This window comes from Rhinatrema bivittatum, chromosome 13 (genome assembly GCF_901001135.1).
Source record: "Rhinatrema bivittatum chromosome 13, aRhiBiv1.1, whole genome shotgun sequence".
In the NCBI taxonomy this organism is placed as follows: Eukaryota; Metazoa; Chordata; class Amphibia; order Gymnophiona; family Rhinatrematidae; genus Rhinatrema; species Rhinatrema bivittatum.
Genome location: NC_042627.1, coordinates 68,804,395 through 68,827,132, shown reverse-complemented (window position 1 = coordinate 68,827,132; position 22,738 = coordinate 68,804,395). Strand labels below are relative to the sequence as shown.

General features: G+C 39.2%; 1 protein-coding gene across 3 annotated transcripts in view; it reads right to left on the bottom strand.

The window, feature by feature from the left end:
• The window catches only part of DET1 (DET1 partner of COP1 E3 ubiquitin ligase), a 71,068-nt gene that overhangs the window by 15,783 nt on the left and 32,547 nt on the right, over window positions 1-22,738 (bottom strand). For all 3 annotated transcript variants that reach the window (XM_029574296.1, XM_029574295.1, XM_029574297.1), the window contains 2 exons: window positions 15,685-15,875; window positions 13,435-13,626 (listed from right to left, as the gene is read on the bottom strand). In XM_029574296.1, coding sequence (XP_029430156.1) covers window positions 13,435-13,626; window positions 15,685-15,875 — 383 coding nt within the window. The remainder of the gene's footprint in view (window positions 1-13,434; window positions 13,627-15,684; window positions 15,876-22,738) is intronic.

Here is a 22,738-nt window from a genome sequence, read left to right as displayed (position 1 = left end):
AGGAAATTAGAACAAAAATGTTACCAATAAGGGCCCTGACCTCAGCGGTCAGAGTAACAGATAAGTATGAGAAAAATAAGTACGAAAGCTTGCTGGGCAGACTGGATGGGCCATTTGGTCTTCTTCTGCCGTCATGTCTATATTTCTATGCAAATGGGTATTTTCACTTCAATGTTCTTTTTTTTAGATTTTTGGCGATGTTCATTTGCTATTACACTTTTAGGAATAAGAGAAAATAAATTGTTTTTTTACTGTTCTTTTTGTTGGGAATATTAAATAAGATCTAAACCAATTAAGTGCTAGATCACTTAGCTGGACTTGAAGAGCAGACCATGATTGTTAATATCAAAGGCTGCACTCATGTCTAAAAAGACAAGTTCATCCTTCTCACTGCCTATTCTCAAGAATGTTGGTTTTAGCAACATAATCAGTCAATTGTCCAGCAACAACTTTTCCCAAAGCGTTAGACAGAAAAGAAAGGTTGGAAATAGGTCTGCAGTTGGAGAGAATTGCTGGATCGAGTGAATCCTTCAGAAGGGGGTGAACTCTAGCTGCTTTTAATTGATCTGGAAAAAGGCCAAAAGTAAGAGAAAAATTAATTATAGTCGAAAGAGGCCCAGTAAGTCCTAAATTAGAATTTTTAAGAAGAAAAGGAGGAACAGAATCTAACCGGGATGCAGTAAAATGAATAGATTTTAACAAAATCAGTAGAAGTCAAATTAAAAGAGTCCAATTTACTACCCACAGAAACATTGCAAGAACCGAAATCAGCAGAAGAAAGTAAATGAGAAATTCCAGGAACAGTTGAAATTTGAGATAAAGAAAAGTCACAAGCAAGTAATGCAGAGAAATCAGCACAAATAAAAGTGATCTTATTCACAAAGAAATGTGCAAAACGATTGGCTGTCACGTGTTCTTGTCAGGTGGTAACGGGGCACGTCTGTTTGAAAGCAAGGAAACTAATCTAAATAATTGCTTAGATCGATCCTCTGCGGCTTGAATCTTTTCGGAAAAATATTTCCTTTTGGCAATTAACAGTTCAGATTGACAATGCATATTTAGCAGCGATACATAAGCTTTCTATTTTCCAAGGACTTCTGTTTTCTGCCAAATCCTTTCAAAATGATATGCTTGTCTCTTTAAAACTCTCAAGCCATGGTTATGCTGTTTTTTTGTACGGTGCTTTAAAGGAGCCATTTTATTCATAGCAGAGCTGAAAATACTATTCCAGCAATCAAGCTGAAGGTTGGAAGGTATTATATATTGATGTTTTTCCCCCTCCCTGCTTTCTCTCGCCCCCAAACTTTAATCCTCTTTACTGTAAACCTCTCTGAGTTCTCCACATGTTAATTGTTATTTCCTTCTATTTGGAAACCCTGATATCATTCACATTTACTTATTAATAATTTTTACAGTTTGTACCATATCTTAATTTTTATTATGTTACCAAATGTTCCATGTAAATGTTACCCTATTATTATTTAATCACCCTGTTCCATGTAAACCGACACGATGTGCAAACGGTTATCGGCATATAAAAGCCTTTAAATAAATAAATTATATCAAAACTGTCGAGGAAATCAGAAAGTTCGGCGGCCAAAACGTCAACAGCGATCTGCTTAAGAGTCCTGTGTTTAATTACTGACCTTGGGTGGGTTTCATAAGGAAATATAAGATTAAAAAGTATCAGTCAGCCCAGGAGAAGGAAAATGATTTAACTGAATCAGCAAGTACCCAATTGTTACCAGAAGAAAAAGAAATAAGATCAAGAGCATGTTCTGTCTTCTGAGTGAGTAAATTAACCCATTGCACCAAACCAAGATAAGACAATGTTAGAAAGTTAAAAGCAGCAGCTCTAACAGGATTAGCGGTGTGAACACTGATATCACCCAAGTCATGAACAGAAATATTAGCAATGAGTTCCTTGTTTCGAATAAAGGGACTCTGGATGAATCTGGAGGCTTGTAAACTAAAATAATTTACCATTAGAAGTAGGTTGAATCAAAAGAGAATCAATTTGCTTAAGTGGCTGAATTTCCAATCCATTCAGATAGATGGCTTTGGAATAAATAACTGTGCACTCCCTATCAGACCAATTCCTTCTACATTTATAATGAAAAGAATATCCCGGGGCGGGCGAGGCCTGAATGTCTCAACCTTAAGCCAAGAAATGAACGTGAAGATGATGGGGTCCGTTTTCAGCCACTGTGCAGCTTCGCTAGTTAGCCGGATGAACATACCCAGCTATCTTAAAAGTTAGCCGGTTATGTCTAACTTTAGAACATCTCTATGGCCCGACCAGAGTTAACAGGCTAACTATGCTCCTCCTGGAACACCTACCGCTGCCCACGGAACGCCCCATGTTATCCGACTAAATGGCTTTTGAATGGTGACCTCCATATGTACAGATTAGGTCCCTAATTCAAACATACTTGAACTCATTGACCTAACATTAAGTAAACCAAACTGAGAAGGCTGAGCAATAAGCCTTAAGGAAAAGATAATGGTCCTACCTCAAAATGTTGAGTGGGAAAAGCCTTATAATGAAAGTTGTCATAATGACCATTCCAAGTAATCACAGGAATGAGAAAGGTTTCAAACATACCTAACAATAAACAGCTAAAGGGTATCCATAAACTCACCAAAGCCATAGGGAAATGCAATTGAACAGAATTCCGAGGTCAAAACTAACAAGTCATAGTCAACATTAAGCTAAATAAATCTTACTGAAATAAAACAGATGACTAACCTTTTATCAAATGTAGTTCTCGCAAAGGGGCGGCACTAGCCCCTTACATTCGCACTTCTTTGGAGTGCAATCCGCTGCAATTTATACTATAGTTTTGACTATTTAACTTTGAAAAATGTGGTTTAAAAAGTTATTGGTTTAGCGCATCTTACTTTCAGGAGTGATGGATAATTTTATCTATCTTGGACCCTGGTTGCTACATGTGCAATAAGAAGACATAATATCACAGTCCTTTCTGCACGGGCATCTCAGGGATCAACAATACAATCCTCTGCAAACCTGCCTTTCCTATTGATATTTACGTTTTCTAATGTGGCCCTTAAAACCCCAGAGCCAGAATTTCACAGTGTGGCAGGTGAGATTAGCAGATTCAAGGGGAAAAACATGTTCTCAGTTGCCAAAGCCATTGCCTGGAATAGTTTGCCAGAAGCTTTATGGCTCGAAGTATATTTTAAGACCTTTAAAAAGTAGCTAAAATCTTATCTCTTTGAAGAGGCCTTTTCAGTGATACGCCGACAGTTTGTTAGTTTTGTAATTTCTATAGATTTAAACTTGTTTCTTGTCCTTTTTGTTTTATTTGATGCCAGTTGGTGGTTTTTGTATTTTATGAATTTTTTTTGTAACCCACTTAGAATTTTAGATAATGTGATTATATAAATATTTTAAACATTAAGCATACCCCTTTTCACCAATTCAAGCATAAGGCAAACAAATGAAAGATTTATGTTTACTTTTTGATATTTCTATTCATTTCTTTTTACTTTTTATTTGAATGCAGACATATATAAAAACAAAAATATACAGTGCTGTACAAATACTCTTAGTCCAACAGGGAAATGATTGGATAATCCATATACTAATTAGAAAATACAATAGGAAAATAGCAAACACAGAAGAAGAAAAAAGAAATATCAAAAAAACCCAACGGTGTGATGTACAATCATAGGCAATTCATATTGTATATCTCCAAGAACTCTGATACAGAAAAAGAGATTCTCCTTAACAGTGTCAAAAGAACATTTTATATTACAATTAGGGCTTCAATTCTTAGGTGTTTATCAATTGTAAATTTCAGTGTTTATTTTCTAGCTAATTAAGAGTGTTTAGTGGCATCTTTGCAGCATAGGTATTATTGCTGGGTACTTCTGCAAATTAATTAAATACATACATGTGTGCAGCTAAGGAGCCATCAGCAAGGACAAGGCACTAAAACAGAGTGGAGGACCAAGACAAGGGCAGAGGTGAAAGAGATTTTCTGGTGTTTATTCAATAAACAACTTTTTCTTTTTTTTATTGCATCAAGAGCATTTTATCAGCTAAAAGCTAAAATCAGAAGCCCTAATTATAGTATTGAAAATATATACCCCAAATCTTATCAGTCTAACCTGTCTATTTTGAGGGAGAAAGACATTCTTTCAATAGGACAATTTCTATAGTTTGTGTGGTTAAGTTTTAGAAACGCATTTCCAGTAAAGCATGATGGTGAAACAAGCTGTAAGTAGAAATTGAGAAACCAACATCCTGTAACACAAAGGGAGCACAGAGTAATCCCAGCTCCCAAGGCCAAGCTAGTAAGTGATAAATCTGAAATGGAAAGCCCATTGTCCTTGAGATTTTTTTTCTTCTACTGGCACATCCCCTCCCAGAACACAGACAAACATACAAGCCCATCACAGGTGAATGTGTGCCACTCTACTACAACCTCGCCTGTATTTTTTTTAAGAATGCTTATGAAAGATGCAAATGGTCAGTAGCAACGGTTGAAGCCTTGAAGACTGGCACCACTGCTCACGAGTTTTACATTTGTGCTGATTCAACCCTTTTGTGTGTTATTCTCAGTTGGAAAGGAAATAAAAAAGCTTGAACCCAAATCTCCTAATAGTCCCAATGTCTCCAAAACCACTGCTTACTGCATAACTGTGGAAGACTAACTGTTTTTGCAGTATCTTTCCTTTATTTTATTCTTTTTCAAAATTTGCCTCAAAGTGGATTACAACTCATTTAGAGTAGGCTAAGTAAAAGTATAGTAACAATAACATCCGTTAAAAGTGTTGAATGCCGTCACCACAGAATCAGTGTCTAGACACAATAACGGTGGGGAAAGAGGTTGGATGGCTCTAGATGAAGGTGTACAAGGTAGCTCATTTCAGATTTTGGGTGCAGCTAAGTGCAGGCCAGTTTTGTAGATGTTAGGGGTGGGAGGAGAGATGGGCTCTTTGGGAGGATCAGGTATTTATTGAGGGGCTGTAAGCAGTAAGAAGGGACTGGAGCCTGTTTATTCACTTATTTATAGACAACACAGAGGGTTTTGAATTTTATCCTGGATTCTATTGGGAGCCAGCACAGTTTGAATAGGATGGACTTTATGTGGTCTCTTGCTTTGGCTCCTACCAGGATTCTTGCTGCAGAATTTTGCAAGAGCTGAAGGCATTTCATACTGTATTTCAGCAGTGAATTGTAGTAGTCAATTCGGCTGGTGATCAGCGCATGAATTACAGGGGCAAGGTTGTGTTGGTTCAGGTAGTTTCTTAGTTGGTGGATCTGGTGTAAGTACACAAAGGAGGCTCTAATTAATTATTTTTGAGATGTGGAATTCCATTGTGGAATATTGGTCAAGTTGAACCTGAGGCTATGTACTGACTCCTTTGGATAATGTGAAGGGCCTGACAGAGAAGATAGAGATAAAAGGGGATGACCTCAGCAGCTTAGCCAGAGGAGTTGAGATTTGGAGGGGTTTAGTTTGGGTTTATGGCTACTGAACCAATGGGCAACTGCAGTGACACAGTTGTTGAAAATAGCAATTGCAGAGAGTCTTAGTCAGGTCCTATTTTGAAGCAAAGTTGGATGTCATCTGCAAAAAGGTGGCAACCTATGTTGAAGGACTGCATGAGATTGCAGATTGGACACATGTAAATATTGAAGAGAACTGGGGAGAGAACAGAGCCCTGTGGTACTCACAAGTAAGAGCCTTCGGGATGGAAGATACGTTGGCCCATGAGACCAATTGTGTACTGCTGGATAAGAAGGATTCAAACCATTTAAGGGCAGTGCCTCCAATACCAATGTTACCTAAGCGCTGGATCAGGAGTTGGTGATCGACTGCATCAGAAGCGGCAGAGAGATCCAACAAGACCAGGATGGAGTTGCCATCTAGGCCAGTGTTCAGATGAATATTATCAGTGATGGCCAATAGGACTGACTCAGTTCCATAATCTTTTCTAAAGTCAGATTGCTATGGGTACAAAGTGTTGCCCTCTTCAATGAAGTCAAAGAGTTGAAACCAGTTTGTAAAGGAGGATGCTAGAGACACGTAAGAATGGTCGATTATTTTAGGATCAGAGCCTGGTTTCTTCAGGATAGTTTTGATAATCACATGTTTAAGTGAGCTAGGAAGGGAGCCTTAAGATAGAATGGCATTGATTATGGTGGATAGCACCAGTTCTTCTTTTAGGTTACAGATGATTCTGGGGGGAATTGGATATAGAGGGCTTGTGGATTTGGCTGATTCTTTGGAGGATTTTTTTCACCTCATGAGGCAAGATCGTTCTAAGGTCTGACAGTTGGATAATGTCTGGAAGGAGCTGAGGTGTGGTTGCCAGGAAGGGGGTAATGAAGTTAGGTGTGATAGAGGGAGAAGCATCAATGGAGGAGCGCATGTTTTGGATTTTATCCATGAAGAATTTTGCAAACTTTGTTCCCCAGCAGTGGTAAAAGAGGTACGGGATTCTGGTTTGGAAAGTTTCTGTATTAATTTGAAAACTTTACTTTCTTAATGTGCCTCTTCAAACCTTTATTTCAGTGCACAATCTCCTCCCTTCACTGAAATAATCCACTTGCTTCTCTCAGGAGAGAGTTTTTGGGTTTCAGAAAAATTTTAAGGTACCAAATGGGTTGGAAATACACTGAGCTGGCCATTCTTTAATTATTTTTATTGCACACTATGGTTCTTCATGTTACGAACCAAATAAAAAATAATTAAGTCGTGCAGAAAAAGCAACTTCAATTCTTGTGTTATTACTTTTAAATTGATCCCTCAGGGGAAAAAAAACCAACATTTTTTTTTAAAAGATGGCCAGCACTCTGCAAATACATTTCCAATTCAAGGTAATTTACCGTATGCAAGACTAAGTCCCTGCAATTTTAGGTAATGCCAGGTTGTTGGTTTCTTTTCTTTTTTTTTTTTTAAATCTGTTTAAAAACTGCTCAGCAATCAGAGACCACTTTCAATGCCGTTTCCATGGACTTTCACTACTCAGTTAAATTAAGACTCTGAATGAAATATAAGACTTTTGTCAACAAAACAGTCAGCTAGAACAGTGCCTTTCAAATTTCCATGGCATTTCAATTCATAATGAGAGATTTTCCCTGTATTCTTTTATTTCTTAAAATGTGTTTTCAAATCAGTTATCCTCTTCCCTACTAATCTCTTCCTCCTTTAAAAAAAAGCAAGCATGCCACATACTGGAAACGTGCAGCTGCCAAATGGCGCTAAAATCCTGTTTTCTTCTTGTGGGCTCCAGCATTTTACTTGTGCTGATCCGCTTAATCTCACAGCTGGTCAGGGCAATCGGGGCATTCAGAAAGCAAGCGGTTTACTGTGCCTTCAAAAGCCAACTCTCCCCTTCCAAACATTTACAGTTCAACGGCCTTTTGTCAAGATAAAGAAGTCTTTAACAGTAACAAAGAAACACATTTTATTCTGGAAAATGTTCATATATTAGAACCATAGCTCCTTAAATGGGATTTCAAATCATGCCAGACAGAATTTTGTTTTTGATTTAAATTAATTTGAAATATAATAGAACATTCAATGTACTACTTTTACATCATTTTTAAGCTATATTTGGCAAAAATCCAGCTTTCTATTGCCAGATATTTTTATACAGAGTCTTTAAGATTGATAACTCATGGTAAGAGTTTAAAATAGCAGTAATTTCTGGTCATGGCAGAAATGTCTACTGCTTCAAGTCAGAAGGAAAACAAAAAGATAGAAAATGAAGACTTCTTTCCCATACCTGTTTTGTTTGTTGTTTTAATAACTGACCAGTAAGTTACAGATCAGGTTCCGGTATAGACGCTGAATCTGACTAAACTGCCAGGTAGCCTGCCACATTTCCTGCTCCCCTCTTTCTCTCTGATTTGTCAGAGACCAAGCTACTAACCGGGCACCATTTCGAAAGTCTCCAGTTGGTGGGATGATCTCTTACCAAGCTTTAGAGGAGAAGCCGAGAGCATACATGTTCTTCATGTCCACATGTATTATGTTTGAAGGAATGTAATCATCCTTCCTTAAAGAAGACTCTGATTTATCAGAGACCAAGTTACTAACCGGGCGCCATTTCAAAAGTCTCCAGTTGGTGGGATGATCTCTTACCAAGCTTTCGAGAAGAAGCCGAGAGCATACATGTTCTTCAGGTCCACATGTATTATGTTTGAAGGAATGTAATCATCCTTCCTTAAAGAAGACTCTGATTTGTCAGAGACCAAGTAACTAACCGGGCGCCATTTCAAAAGTCTCCAGTTGGTGGGATGATCTCTTACCAAGCTTTCGAGGAGAAGCCGAGAGCATACATGTTCTTCATATCCACATGTATTATATGTTTGAAGGAATGTAATCATCCTTCCTTAAAGAAGCCTCTGATTTGTCAGAGACCAAGTTACTAACTGGGCGCCATTTCGAAAGTCTCCAGTTGGTGGGATGATCTCTTACCAAGCTTTCGAGGAGAAGCCGAGAGCATACATGTTTTTCATGTCCGCATGTATTATGTTTGAAGGAATTTAATCATCCTTCCTTAAAGAAGCCTTATAAAATTCTTGGTCACTTTAATTGTAACACACACCAAGTGGACGTATTTTCCAGAAGCAGGGAGATCCTGCATGCTCCACAAGAACTGCTCTGTCAACTGGTAACAGAACTCACATGGGAGGTGGCGATACTGGACCTAGTGCTTACCAACGGGGCAGAATTTCTGATGTTGTAGTGAAACATAGAAATGACGGCAGAAGAAGACCAAACGGCCTATCCAGTCTGCCCAGCAAGCTTCACATTTCTTTCTCATACTTATCTGTTTCTCTTAGCTCTTTGGTTCTATTTCCCTTCCACCCCCACCATTAATGTAGAGAGCAGTGATGGAGCTGCAACCAAGTGAAATATCAAGCTTGATTAGTTATGGGTAGTAGGGGAAGTAACCGCCGCAATAAGCAAGCTACACCCATGCTTATTTGTTTTACCCAGACTGTGTTATTCAGCCCTTATTGGTTGTTTTTCTTCTCCCCTGGCGTTGAAGCAGGGAGCTATGCTGGATATGCTTGTAGTATCAGTTTTTCTTCTGCCCTTATTGGTTGTTTTTCTTCTCCCCTGCCGTTGAAGCAGGGAGCTATGCTGGATGATTATCTGGGAGCCAGGGACTGCTGGATGGTGTGGCTCAATATTAGGATACAAGAGATGAAGGTTCATTCTAAGGCGAGGATGCTAGACTTCAGGAAAACAACTTTCTCAGAATGGGGGAGTACCTCAAGGAATCATTAGCTGGATAGGAAAAACTAGGGGAAGTAGAAGTACACCCGATTTTAGAACATGCGCACGCTGCCACGCGCATGTTATAAAATCCAGGGTCGGCGCGCACAAGGGGGTGCACACATGTACACTTTGTGCGCGCTGAGCCCTAGGTGAGGCCCGATGGCTTTCCCTGTTATTTCATCACTTCATGTATTTGCAAAGCTGTCATTTCATAGGCTCTGTAGCTAGTTGCAAGGGGGTGGGATTCTAGGTGGTTGCCTCTTCCCATCCCACCCCCAAGAAGGGCCATGAGTACTGGCACTTGTTTTTCCCAAAAAAAAGCATTGTAAAAAAATGAAATATATATGCAGTATACAGATATAGATCTATATCTACAAAATAGAAAACCAAAATTTTAGGCAATATATCACTTTCTTCGTGCCCAATAATCACGAACATAAAACACTCCTGTGGAGTGGAATATAAGCACACATTAATCCTTTCCAGACAATTCTTTTTATTGTAATTTTAAGTATCACAAAAAGACATTCAGATTACATTAACCATTTATAAAATTAACATACTGTACTCAACATAAAGCGTTTGTAAAGCCGCGAGGAGGGCTAAATTCTGCTCGGAGGCATGTAAGACTAAGCGTTCTAAGGTTAAAATTTCCGCGGTCAAGACGGAACGGAAGGATGAAGTATTGAGGTTTACGGAGGATATCAGTAGTAGCCAAAAAAAAGCAGTTTGGCGGTGATTGAGTGGACGGCGTAATGGCAGTATGAAGGTTTGAGAGAAGGAATCGAAGAAATAACATAAATATCTTTTGATGTTCGATGTGAAGACAGCGGATTGTGAGCATTTATACAAAGAATTTGAATTTCAATCGAAGAAAGTTGGAGTTCTTATGAAAAGACCAATGGTGTATCTACACATTCGGCAGGATATCTTAAATATACGGATATATTAAGAACATTTGCAAATCACTGATTAACATTCCTCTGATGAAGCCATAAGGTGAAACGAGGGCTCTGTTGGGATTAATGGAAAGATCAAGAGATTGATGGAGAAGAGAAATTGTTTGATGCACTGGTATAAAACTATTGAGATGTGTATTGTGTGATCCATGTAAAAAACAGGGATTTATGTTAAAGTGAAAAAGAAAAGAAAGGATTGAAATATCAAGAATATGTTGAGTCTTCATGCATAAGGATTGTTTAATGTTAAATATGTTTTATGAATGAATAGAGTGCGTTTGAGTGTGTATGAGTATGAGTGAGAATGATTTTAAATGATTTTAAATCAGTTCTCTTTTAATAGTTTTCCTGTATACTTGTGTTAATGTATTCTTCCTTGAGGCGACTGTTTTAATGTATTTCTGCCCTGGAGGCGACTGTTCAGTTCCTTGTAAACCGGTGCGATATGTATTCTTTACAGGAACATCGGTATATAAAAAAAAAAAAAAAAAAATTAAAAATAAATAAATAAATAACATCTGGGGAAAAAATAAAAATTTGAGTACAGTATGTTAATTTTGTAAATGGTTAATGTAATCTGTCTTTTTGTGATACTTTTCTAAAAAATTACAATAAAAAGAATTGTCTGGAAAGGATTAATGTGTGCTTGTATTCCACTCCACAGGAGTGTTTTATGTTAGTGATATAAATCTCCATATATATTTTATTCCTCTTCCTCAGTTTCTCCACCGACATCACAAACCAACATATGAATTTGCACTCATTTTCAATTCCAATAAGACAGACAATTCTATGCTACATGAGTCTAGCATGATATGAATCTATGGTAGGACTATAAGTGCAGAATAGGCACAGTTAAATTGGTCTCTGGATAACTAAGCAATTGCTTTTTCTCAGTATAAATATAAAACATAAGAATTGCACAATTAAACATAGATAACTCTACCAGGACACTCCTGCAGTCTAGATGGATTATCAAAAGATTATGCTAGCGGAAATAGGGTAAGGGTTTCAGATAAAATAACGTATCACCCAAAAACCTTGCAAATAAAGAACAGCTATGTAGGTCTGCTGAGCACCTCAGATATGGAAGTCATAACACAAAATGTAACAAGAAATTATGGCTTCCTAACAAACACTAAACTGCTAATAAAACCAATATGCTGGAAAGGTCAAGGCTGTCTTTACTAGCATAGGAGCTATCACATATTCTTTAAATGAAAACTTCAAATAAATTCTAGATTACCACTGAATTAGGAAATAATCACATAAAATGAAAATAAAGGAAACAGCATTCAAACAAAAAAATAATATCTGTAGTAACAAGTCTATGAAAATGGAAATCCAGAGGTCCATATAAAAAAAAGCCATTTAGGCGGATAGTATAATAGTTATCCGTCTAAATGGCTTACCTGGCTATAGTCAGCCTTTATCCGGCTAAATTCTAGCTGGCTAATAAGTTAGGAGTCTACAATTTAGCCAGATAAATTAGGGGCGGAATGATGAATCCCACAAAAAAGGGGGCGGGCCTGCAAAAGGCCGCAGCCTTTCACGCGAATAGCGCCACCATAAAAGATGCTGCTATTTGCCGAGCTACTGCCGGCGAGAATGTTCCTCACATTATCACTGGCAGCGGTGCCGCGGCTGACTCCTCCCCTCCCAGTCATTTACATCCTATCGCACACGATAAACCTTTAGAAAATAACCCCCTTAGTCGGCTAAGCCTGGTCGAGTCAAAGAGCTCTCCTAAGATTAGCCAGCTAACTAATTAAGATAGCCGACTATATTCAATAGCGTGGCTGCACTGTTCAATATGGCTCCAAAGGTAGCCAGAAGTTTATCTGGATAACTTTACTAGCTGGACTTTGTCTGAATGTTATAAAATCGGGCGTACATGTGTGCGTGCCAGGTAGCGAGCGCACACGTACGCCACACGCGCTCCTTTTAAAATCTACCCCTTAATCAACTATTTGAAGCCGCTAAAAAAGGGTGGTGATTTGATTTCATTGTTAAATTACAAAGAACAACATTGGCTATTTATGTTTAACACCATGCAACCCAAAGGTATGAATGAAACCATTGATTGGTTCAGCATGATTTGATTCATACCTCCGAGCAATTTCCATGATGTACTGTATTCGGTTTCTGTGGTTATTTCAGCATTTTCTCAGTGATTGGTCATTTCAACATCATGTGGCTGTCAGTTGTGGTAGGTTTCCAGTTCTGCAAGAGCTCCACTATTAACAAGAGAGTACACTGACTTCTATTCTTGTACTCCTGAAGAAGCTTGAGTAACATGGGGGCTTGTGTCGGGCTGACAAAGTTGGAACAGTGCCACAGAAGATGAACTCAATTAATTAGATAAATACTCCTTTAGTACTAAAGACCTTTATGTACAAAATAGCTGACTGGATGCATTGAACATTGCTGAGACCAATGATTATAAAGAAAAGCTAAATCATAGTGATAAGTGATGGCAAAGCTCTATCACACATAATGTATCTCTAATTTGGCAGTTTTCCAGCAATTATTTGTAATATCGCCACCAGCCCAAGGTTTTTTTTGTTTACTATGTTTGTACAGCTCTGTGTACAGTGGTAGTGTTAAATATCATCACAGAAAATGTAAAAATATGAGTCTGCAACTCATGCTTGGTCTTTATTAAAAACCACTAAGGGTTTATGAAGTTATATAAATTGAATACAGTTTCTGTAAATTTCATTTTTATCATTCTGTAGCAATTAAAGTTATTTTCCTTGCTTAAAATTCATATGTGATAATGGAAAGGTTTCTTGCAAACTCTCTCTCTATTCAAATCACTAATTTTTTGTTCAGCAGGAATACTTTGAAGATAAAGTCTTAATACACAAAACTGACTGTTGTAATAGGGCTGAAAAGAAGTGGCTGGGGATCTCTAATAGTCATCTGAAACAGAGACATTTAACAGCAGAAAAAGGCCTTACTGCTCTATGGGTCTGTCTTCAGTGGCCAATTAATACCTCAGCAGCACCCGTTTTCAGTCTGCAAATTTTAATTGAACGTTTTAAGACAAAAAAATTAGATGAGATGCTATGTACAGCACATATACTGGAAAAAGGAACGTTTTCACTTAACAGGTCAAAAACACAAGGCGATACGAAAAAACAAAGCAACCCCGTGATATTTCTGTATTTATGCATGTGTGACGCTTCGAGTACTCCTCATACCTTATTGGATGATCTCCACATGTTTTGGGTCTCTCCATCACCGACACCCATTTGTCATCATAGCTGAAGAGAGAGAGGTCAAGGTAAGGACTGCCGCTGTAGGACTGGGCGCTGATTGGCAGCTGGCCGAGTAGCCTCCTCACTGCCTCAGTATGACCACCGTACTTTGCATTCACAATTGTGTCTTTAAATCTAAATCCAAGTAGCACAAAAACGTAATTTATTTATTTTATTTATTTAGAGTTTTTATATACCGGCAATCATGAAAACATATCTTGCTGGTTTACATCGAACAGGAGTGCATTATAAACAAAAACTAGAACTGTGGTGTCCGAAAGTACAGTTACATTTAACAAGGGTAATGTTAGCTAAGCTGGTAACACAGTTCCTTGGTTTGTAATACATTCACTGGGCATGTGCTGTAGTTATTATACACTGCAGTTTGCACATCTCACAAACACAGCGTCTGTGGCTCAGCTCCCCATTCTCTTTCCTCCTCCGTTAAAATCGCTTCATGACTGGCAGTATCCTCAGTTTTACTGCTGTCAATAGGCTAGTGACTAAGAGGCATGTATAGAGGGGTAGACCTCTCTCTGAAGCTCGATTGCCATTTGGACAACAATTGATGAAAACTGGTGCTCAAACCTTCTCTCATAATTACTGACCACTAGTCTTCTGCCATGCTGCCTCTGTAATCTAATGGTAATATGGCCAGCAACTGATGAAAACTGAGCATCAAAATTTCTATGGTTGCCACTGACCATTGAGATCTTACCTTACTGTAGGTGCTGTAATAATAATAAGATTCCATGACTAGGAAATAACTAATGTTCTCAAAAAAACAAAACAAAAAAAAAGCATCCACATAGAACTGTACCAATGGGTCATGGGACCTGTACAATGCTGACTCCAGCTTTCCCAAACTTCTCCTACCAGCAGAAGACGCTGCAGCCATTATGTCCCAATGGTTTTTAATAGATGGCATAGAGGGTAATGTTCAGCAAGACGGGTGACTTGTGTGATTCTTTAAAGACCAGTTATTACTGGTGGGTAATTACCCTTTTGCAAAAGAATCATCCTGAACAGAGTGCCATGCATTGGACTGCCTAACTAAACTGGAACCGAGTGTGCCTCTCTGCCATACTTTCCGGATGCTCTGCCACCTGATGGCTCTCTGGCTCTTCACATATTGAACAGAATTATTGCTTGGAACGAATATATATATATAGATATAGATATCTTCCAGTTCATTCAGAACCAGGGCTGGGATCTGGTGCCAAGAATCTTCATTTGCAGTCACCTGAGGAGTTTTTACCCCCTATTTTATATAAGCACTCTCAATGTACCTTTAATCCAGTCACTGCAGTGCCAGGCCTTCACCAGAGCTGCTTCCAGAATCCTGCAAACGTGGCCCTAAATCTGACCACTCGGTGTTGCCACTGCAAAGTGACGACTTCCTCCCCTGCAAGGAGCACTGAAGGCTACCTTCGCAGCATCCCTCACACCCTGGCTGACCCAAGGAATGGAAGACGTGAACCAGAAATCAAACCCAGGGTCCTTTCTTTCCTTAGGGCCAAGCTTAGGAGCTAATACTTCTATAAGCAAAGTCATTCATTATAGGGTCAACAGCTCCAGGAACATCCATCGAGTCAAACTCAGTCTCCCAATAAGAAGTGTGGTTGGCCGACAGGTGCAAATTTCATGGATGGGAGCCGACTACAAACAATTTTATATTCCTAGAATGAGCTCCACTTTCATAGTCCTAGAATGATTTTCTAGAAAGAAAGCAAGAGCTCTCTCGTAGTACAGACTAGGGTTTCTCCACTCCAGTCCTCAAAGGCTACAAAAGCAGGGCTGGTTTTCAGAGCAATCAAAATATGCTAATTAATATGACTCTTGGAACAAATGTATACAAATATATCTTATTAATCGTTATTGTGGACAGCCTGAAAACCAGGCCCATTTGTACCTCCTGAAGACTGCAACGGGGAATCCCTGGTCTAAATCAAGTTTTTTCAAACCTGGCCCTCAGGAACCCTAAACCGGGTCTGGACTGTTGCATATTAAGCTGGTTCTTAAACCAAATATATCCAGATACAGCTTATGAGTATTCACTGGTGGATATTTTGAAGAGCAGTCTTAACTGAGAGTCCCAAAGCACCTCTTTGTCCCTAGATGCATCAATTACTAAGGTTCAGTGGTACACTGACTGAAGAAATCTACCTGCATAAGTCTGCTCAAATTGCTCACCGGCGTTGTATTTGTCGGGCAAAGTTGTTACTTGAAGCTGAGCAGGGGAACTGCACTGCCTCACTGTGCAGCGTGGCATTCCTGAACAGATCACAGAAGTTCTCAAACAGTTCCAGTAGCTCATCGGACGTGTTCTCAAACACTGCAATGACTGCTGTGGTCACCATGTTGTACACCACAAAGAAAGAAGGCTAGAAAAAGAAGGAAAAGTGTAGGTTATTTTACAGGAAACAAAATATATTATGGAGGATTTGTTTATGGGATTAACATTTATTTTCATGCATAAGCTTTCGGTAATCTATCTAGAATAGTTAAGCAAATATGGTTCTTTTTCAGATAAGGAAACACTCATATCCCATTGTGTTTTGTGGCACTATTAACCTGGTAGCTCAACTTGTAGCAAAAGGATGCTTTAATATTTGATTTTAAAACTTAGGATTTGCAGAGTATTTCCAGGCAACCCAGACTGGCCAAAGTTGGAGCTAGGATACTAGGTTCGATGAACCATTGGTCTAACCCAGCATGGCATTTCTTCTTAACTGTCTGTTGCTGTAGAGCAGGGGTGGGCAATTCCGGTCCTCGAGGGCCGCAAACCGGTCGGGTTTTCAGGATATCCCTAATGAATATGCATGAAAAAGATTTACATATGACTGAGGCAGAGTGCATGCAAATCTCTCTCGTGCATATTCATTAGGGATATCCTGAAAACCTGACCGGTTTGCGGCCCTCGAGGACTGGAATTGCCCATCCCTGCTGTAGAGAGACGATAAGGGAAACATGAAAGGTTAGAGTGTTCAAGTATTAACATGGTATGCACTAGTAATTATGATATTATAGTTTATTTCATTGGTTCTCAACCAGGGGGTACACAGCCAGATCGCTGTCACAAGGGTGAAGGGAACCTGAATGGTGGAAAGAAACAACCCACCCCTGCCACACAAAGTGGTAACCTGAGGCAGGAGAGTATGGGCTCACTGTTGGCTGCTAGGTTCTTAGCTAGAGAAGTAAAATGGCTATGTGGTGAAATCACTTCTGCCACTACGAAGAGGGAAGCCTGAGGCTGCCGCCACTACTAGAAGAGAGGAACTGAATCAGAGACAGTAGGCATTGCCGGGGACATGGAAAGCAAGTTTACTTATCTAGAAACAGGGTTCTCTGTAGACAGCTGGATGAATCATCTGTAACGTGGGGGTGACATCATCTGATGGCACCAACATTGACTCAGTTTTCAGTGCTCAGAAAAAAAGTCTTTCTAAGCATGTGTAGGAGTTACTGCACACGCAAGCTGCCTCTTAAGCACCGTAGTCTCTTCCAAAACTGTCTTGCTTTAGTGAGGTAGTCAGCTCTTCAGGGAGTGATTCATCCTACTGTCTACAGGAACCTTGTTTACAGGTAGGAAAATTTGCTTTCTTTGTCGATAAGCAGGAATGAATCAGCCATAATGCTTGGGGAGTACCATGCTGAGGGTAGCATTAGGAGTAAATACTGAAAAAATAGTCAAACTGATCTCCACCAGCAAAGGGACTCAAGGCATCTCAGTCTCCAGGAGGGTCAACAACACATCTTCCTCCTCTGAGACCTACAACAGAGAAGCATCAGGCTGCAGTATCAAGCAGGCAACAAAACCGTCCATCTGTCCAGTCTTTGGTGGATCCTGAAGAGCAGCTTCCTAGTTACACACCCCAGGCACGGCTAGCTGACGTATTTACAGCCAAGGCAGCAGGAGCTGACACTGCAGTAGGAAGCAACTCAGGAGTTGAGGGGCATCCCATCAGCAATTCCTTTGTGAGAGGAGATGAAGGAGAAGTAATAGATCTGCAGACTGTGGGCATTGGGAGAAGTCAGCAAAAGATAGAATTTTCTAATAATAGATTACAATTTGACTTGGATTTAATTGATTTAAATACGTTACAGCTCAATGATGTGCCTACTGTGACTGTTATGAAACCCACAGTTAACTTCGATGTTATTTGGACATCTATCAAAGTGCTGGAGTCTATCACATTTTTCTAATCAAATCCATGGAAAAAATTCAATAAGTGGAAAATAAAATTCTGGATATGGATCAGCATTTGGTGGTAATTGAAACTATAGCTAAAAAGAGTTCAGAAATGGAACACTGGTTATCTGCGGAAATACTTGGTTATGGCATAAAGTTGAAAACCTTGAAAATATGGTGAAGAAGAGAAGACTTCATTTTATTCATTTCCCTATGTCATCCACTGTGACTCTTATGAAAATGTTCGAAAATATATGTTTGAAGTCTTGAAGATCCTGGGACAATCCTGTCCACCTATTTCAAGAGCATATTATTTACCTCTTTTTGCAAAAAAGGAGACAAACCAACAAGCAGGTGAGACAACGTCCATACCCGGACTTACTGAATTTAACTCCAGTTCTGGAAAGTGATGATGCTGGAATGATTAGCCTTGCGATTTTAATTGACAGGGTCGGTCTTTCATCTGTTTCTGAAACTGTTTTATTTACTGCTAAATTCATATATTTCCAGATGTTGCTAGGCCAACACAGATAAAGAGGAGACAATTTTTAATACTGAGACCTAGAGTATTACAATTGGGTGGGTTATTCTGGTTACATTTCCCCACAAATGTGTCATTAAATATCAATCTAATAGGTATATCTAACCCCTAGATTTGGATTTATAAATGATGCAGGCACAGTGAAGTACTACGCATAGTTTCCTGATGTTAATTAATCAGTAATCCTTTATTTCTTACTGGTGTAATAGGTGTAGCTTACTTTGACTTGTGGTTCCTTGTCTCCACAATTTACATTATGGACTGGGATATGTACATTGTTATTTTTTGTCTTTATAATATTTGCTGTAATTTGTATACTTTCTGAACTAGGTAATTCCTGTAGCTATATATTAATACCCAATAAAAATAAAATACAAAAATTTGATAAGGATAGAGGATCTTTCATGTATATCTTTCTATTATGTCCAAAGATACAAATATTTTAGGAGGATATTCAAAGGAACATTAAGAAAATAACTGGATTAAATATTACCTTTAACAAAACTATGGCTGTTTTGGGAACTCCAATGGTTAATCAGGAAAAGAAAGTGTGAGAGCCTGGCCTTGATGGCAGCGAAAAAATACCTTCGCATAAAACAGTGGTAAAAATAAAATCTCATGGCAGGACCTTGGGGAGACTGAAAATTCTTAGAGAAAAAGATGGCGACAGACAAATTTATAGATATATGGAGGAATTATACAGTCATGCTGTTTCCAGATATGAGATTTATAAATAAGTTTCTGGCCAAATTTCAAATTTGTTTTACCAAATAAAGTAATTACACTGCTTACTCACCATTTCTAAGATATTTCTAAGATATATTTCTAAGATATATGTGAAAAAACTGTGATTCACAGTCTAGACTGTGAATCACAGTTTTTTCACTGGGCTACGGTGAGCATCCTTGCTTTTGTCTGGTGTCATTTGCATGCAGGAAAGAATATGTTTGTGTGGAGAGATAAAGGAGTATGAACGTAAGGAGGGAAAAACCAGAAAAAAATGAGACAACTACAAGCAGCTTTGGAAATCTCAGTACTTTTAAATTTTGTATAACAAATATCTTAGAAATGGTGAGTAAGCAGTGTAATTACTTTATTTGGTAAAAGGTAATTCTGCTGTTTTGAGAACACAAAGTGTGTTTTATACTGTATGTCATCTTTGTTACAGATTTTGATTCTCTCCATAAAGACTTGGTATTTAAACTAAAAGAAATAAAGCCCACAAAGGGGAGAAGAAGCAGAGCAGCACGTTCCCCGAGGTCCTGCTGCCTCTCCTCAGTCCCACGACTCCCAGCCCTTGTGGTGGTTGCTCTGTTGCTGCTCTCCAGCTGCCATGGGATGTAAACCAATATTGAGGAGACCGAGGGCTTAGCAGAAGGGAGAGCAAAGAGCAAGGATAGGGTCTGGGAGATAGAGAGCGTCAAGAGATGTGGATAGAGAAGATGTGGCAGGCTGGCTGGTGAGGGAAGATTAATAATGGAGGAGAAAGCGAGAGAGAGGCTGGGATATATGGAAGGAATGGAGATGAAGGCTCTGGGGTGCTGGGAACAGACAGAGAGAGAGAGGGTGGGCTGGGAGGTGTGGGAACGAATCAACAAGAGAGACACAGAGCCAGCAAAGAAGAGATGGAAGGCTCAGAGCGATCAGTCAGAGGAGAGGGAACTAAAAGAGCGGCAAATGGAGAGCTGGATGAGGAGAGAAAGAGAGAGAGAGAGGGAATGAAGAAATAGTTGGAAGAAAGGAGGAGGAGAAATGAGATCTTAAAAAGTTATCCCAGGGACAAATAAGGGACAGAGACGCGAAGAGGCTGGCACAAGAGGAAATGGAAAAGAAAACCAGAAGACAGAGAAGATGAAAGCCGAGAAGAGGCTAAGGGGGAAAGGCCATGAGACCCAGCTAGAAACAAACCACATAGAAGCATAGGATTTGCTATAAATTCTGAATCTTTGCAAACTCTTCCAAGGGGTACAGTAGTCAGTAAAGGCTCATTTTATATAAAAGTGGTTCCCAATATAAACCAGCATTAAGATACTTGTCCACTACACTGTTGACTTATTAGTTTACTACAGTGGTTCTTAACCTTAAGTCTCTGCAAGGAAAAATAAACTGAATGCATTTTAGAATAATTTGGAGAACAAACATCAAGTCCCTTAGCCATATTAGTTTATGGCTATAAATAAAGAATATGTATTACAAAGTTAATCTGAAGTTGATGAACCTGGATAAATATAAATTTATCTCACAACAAAGAAGAGGCAGCAATGAGGATGCCTTGAGGTTTTGGATTGCTGGCTGAAATGTTTTGGGTTTTTTTACAACAACTGATTGGGTTGTTTAATAAGATGTGTAAAGCATGTTGACTTTTTAAAACTGTTGCTGTAAATAAAACCAGAAGACGACAGAAATAATTTAGCAGCATGCACGCTTTGGCGCATCACCCAAATTCTCTGGCATGAAACACGCAAAAGAAAAAGTAAGTGACCATGGTCATATTTAATGATAAGTTCCTCAAGAAGTGACTTTCCCTTTGTCTTTCATTTCATACTGTGCAATTCAATATTTTTTTTCTCTTCAAATGTTTTCCCCCCGTTGTGCGGCGCTTTTTAAGGTGGCAGATTTAATTTTATTTCCTGCTGAGGAAGTGATTTGAAAAAGTATTTGTGAGGTGGCTTAGTGTAAAATTATTTTTTTTTTCTGGATGTGTACAGAGATGAACGTAAAAAAAAAAAAAAAAAAAAATTAAGAACTCCAGCTTGTCATCTTCATTTTGTACGTGTAGAGGCAAGTCCCTTGTCGTGCACTGCGTTTTAAAACTGGCTGTTAAAGATCTGTTCTCCTGGCATCCTGCCGGTAGAGAAAGGAAAACGGGGAAAGTGCATTTTTTTTCTTCTTTCAATACAGAAGCCACTGTATCAAGAATTTCCAGCTTGTGCACTGGTAAATGCGATCAGAAATTCTTTCAAAGCATTGACTATTTTAATGGGAATGGCTGAATAAAGCAATGAAAATAAACAAAGTTTGAAACACTAATGCCCAGGACTGATCATTATGCATGAATAGAAGTGGCCTGCAGCCTAAGTCACTCTAGCAGTAAGACCCCCACAATCCAGTCCTTTTTTTAATGGCTAAATCCTCAGCACATAATTTTCTCTACAATCCAGACATTTGACTCATTTTATTTACTGCAGATAACTTCCTAGATATTCCGCCATTAGCTAGGAAAACTATTCAAACAGCCTGATTTTATTCTTTTTTTTTATGTGAATTGCAGTGCCTGTAAAAGGTTTCAGGTAAAAAGCCCTCCATTATTGCAAAAGGCTCAGGGGAACACCAAGCCGAGGGCTTGATGTGATAAAGGTGCGCTGGGCTGTACGCCCACCAATGCGCGCACGTTTTACTCTCTACGCAACGAGGATTTTTGTTGAGCAAAAAAAAACATGCACGCAAACCAGCCTAAAACTGTGCGCACAAATCGGCGCTCCTCCGTTAAAACCCGTGTTTAATGAAGGCCTGAGCTATAACACCCCAATACAGAGAGATGCACAGGCTTAACTCACGGTGCATGGGCATACACCCAGAGGGCAGCGCCCTCACCCCATGCATTCTGGGTTCAGCCCCAGGGACTTCTACTCCACTTCTGACCAGAAAGCACAGTTAGTACACAAATCAAGGTCTCTGCACATAAAGCATCTTTTATAAACAAAGAAAATGCTCTGGGCGCCAGTTTTTTATACCCATAAATTGTGTCCTAGGTGCAGAAGACACTATTTGTGTGCACAAAATATTTTTATTGCAGAAAACATGTTTTATGTGCATAAATCATACTTTATGCATGTAGCAACAGGAAAAAGCTTAGAATTAAAAGCAGTAAATGGAGGGTACGCAATAGGACTCTAGTCACTCAATTTGAAGGCAGGAAAAATAAAAATTATTTTTAAAATCATTATTCAGACGTAGAGCAGAGGCCGAATAGTAGCCAATTGGATGAAATTGTGCATCTAGCAAAGCATTTTGCATTCTCCGAGACATATCATGCGTTAGCTGTGTCATTTCCCAATGTAGGATCCCGATTATGCCTTTTCAGACTTGCAGAATCACTTGGATGATGTTTGTCTCCTTCAGAAAATGTAGGAAACGAAAACATGTGCAGGCCCATCACATCAGCGTAAACAAAGGGCAAGAAGCCCAAAACAACCTCTGCACTGCCTCTAAAACACTTATTCCCCTGGCTCCACGGGAATTAATGGCGGAAACCCCAGCGCACACACACACACACACGGTATTACAGTCAGAAAACAAACCACCAATGCCTTCGCAAGTGGCAGTGCATGAGGAACTGCTGCTATACAAGACCAGCCTGTGTCCAAATGTAAAACAACAAACCCCCTTCCCCCAACCTATTTTCCTGTCTACACCATCTTTATTCACAGCTGTTCTCTTCATGAAAGGACAGCATTCACAAAACACTGGCCATAGTGCACATACTATATAATCCTCAGTCCCTGCATTACACT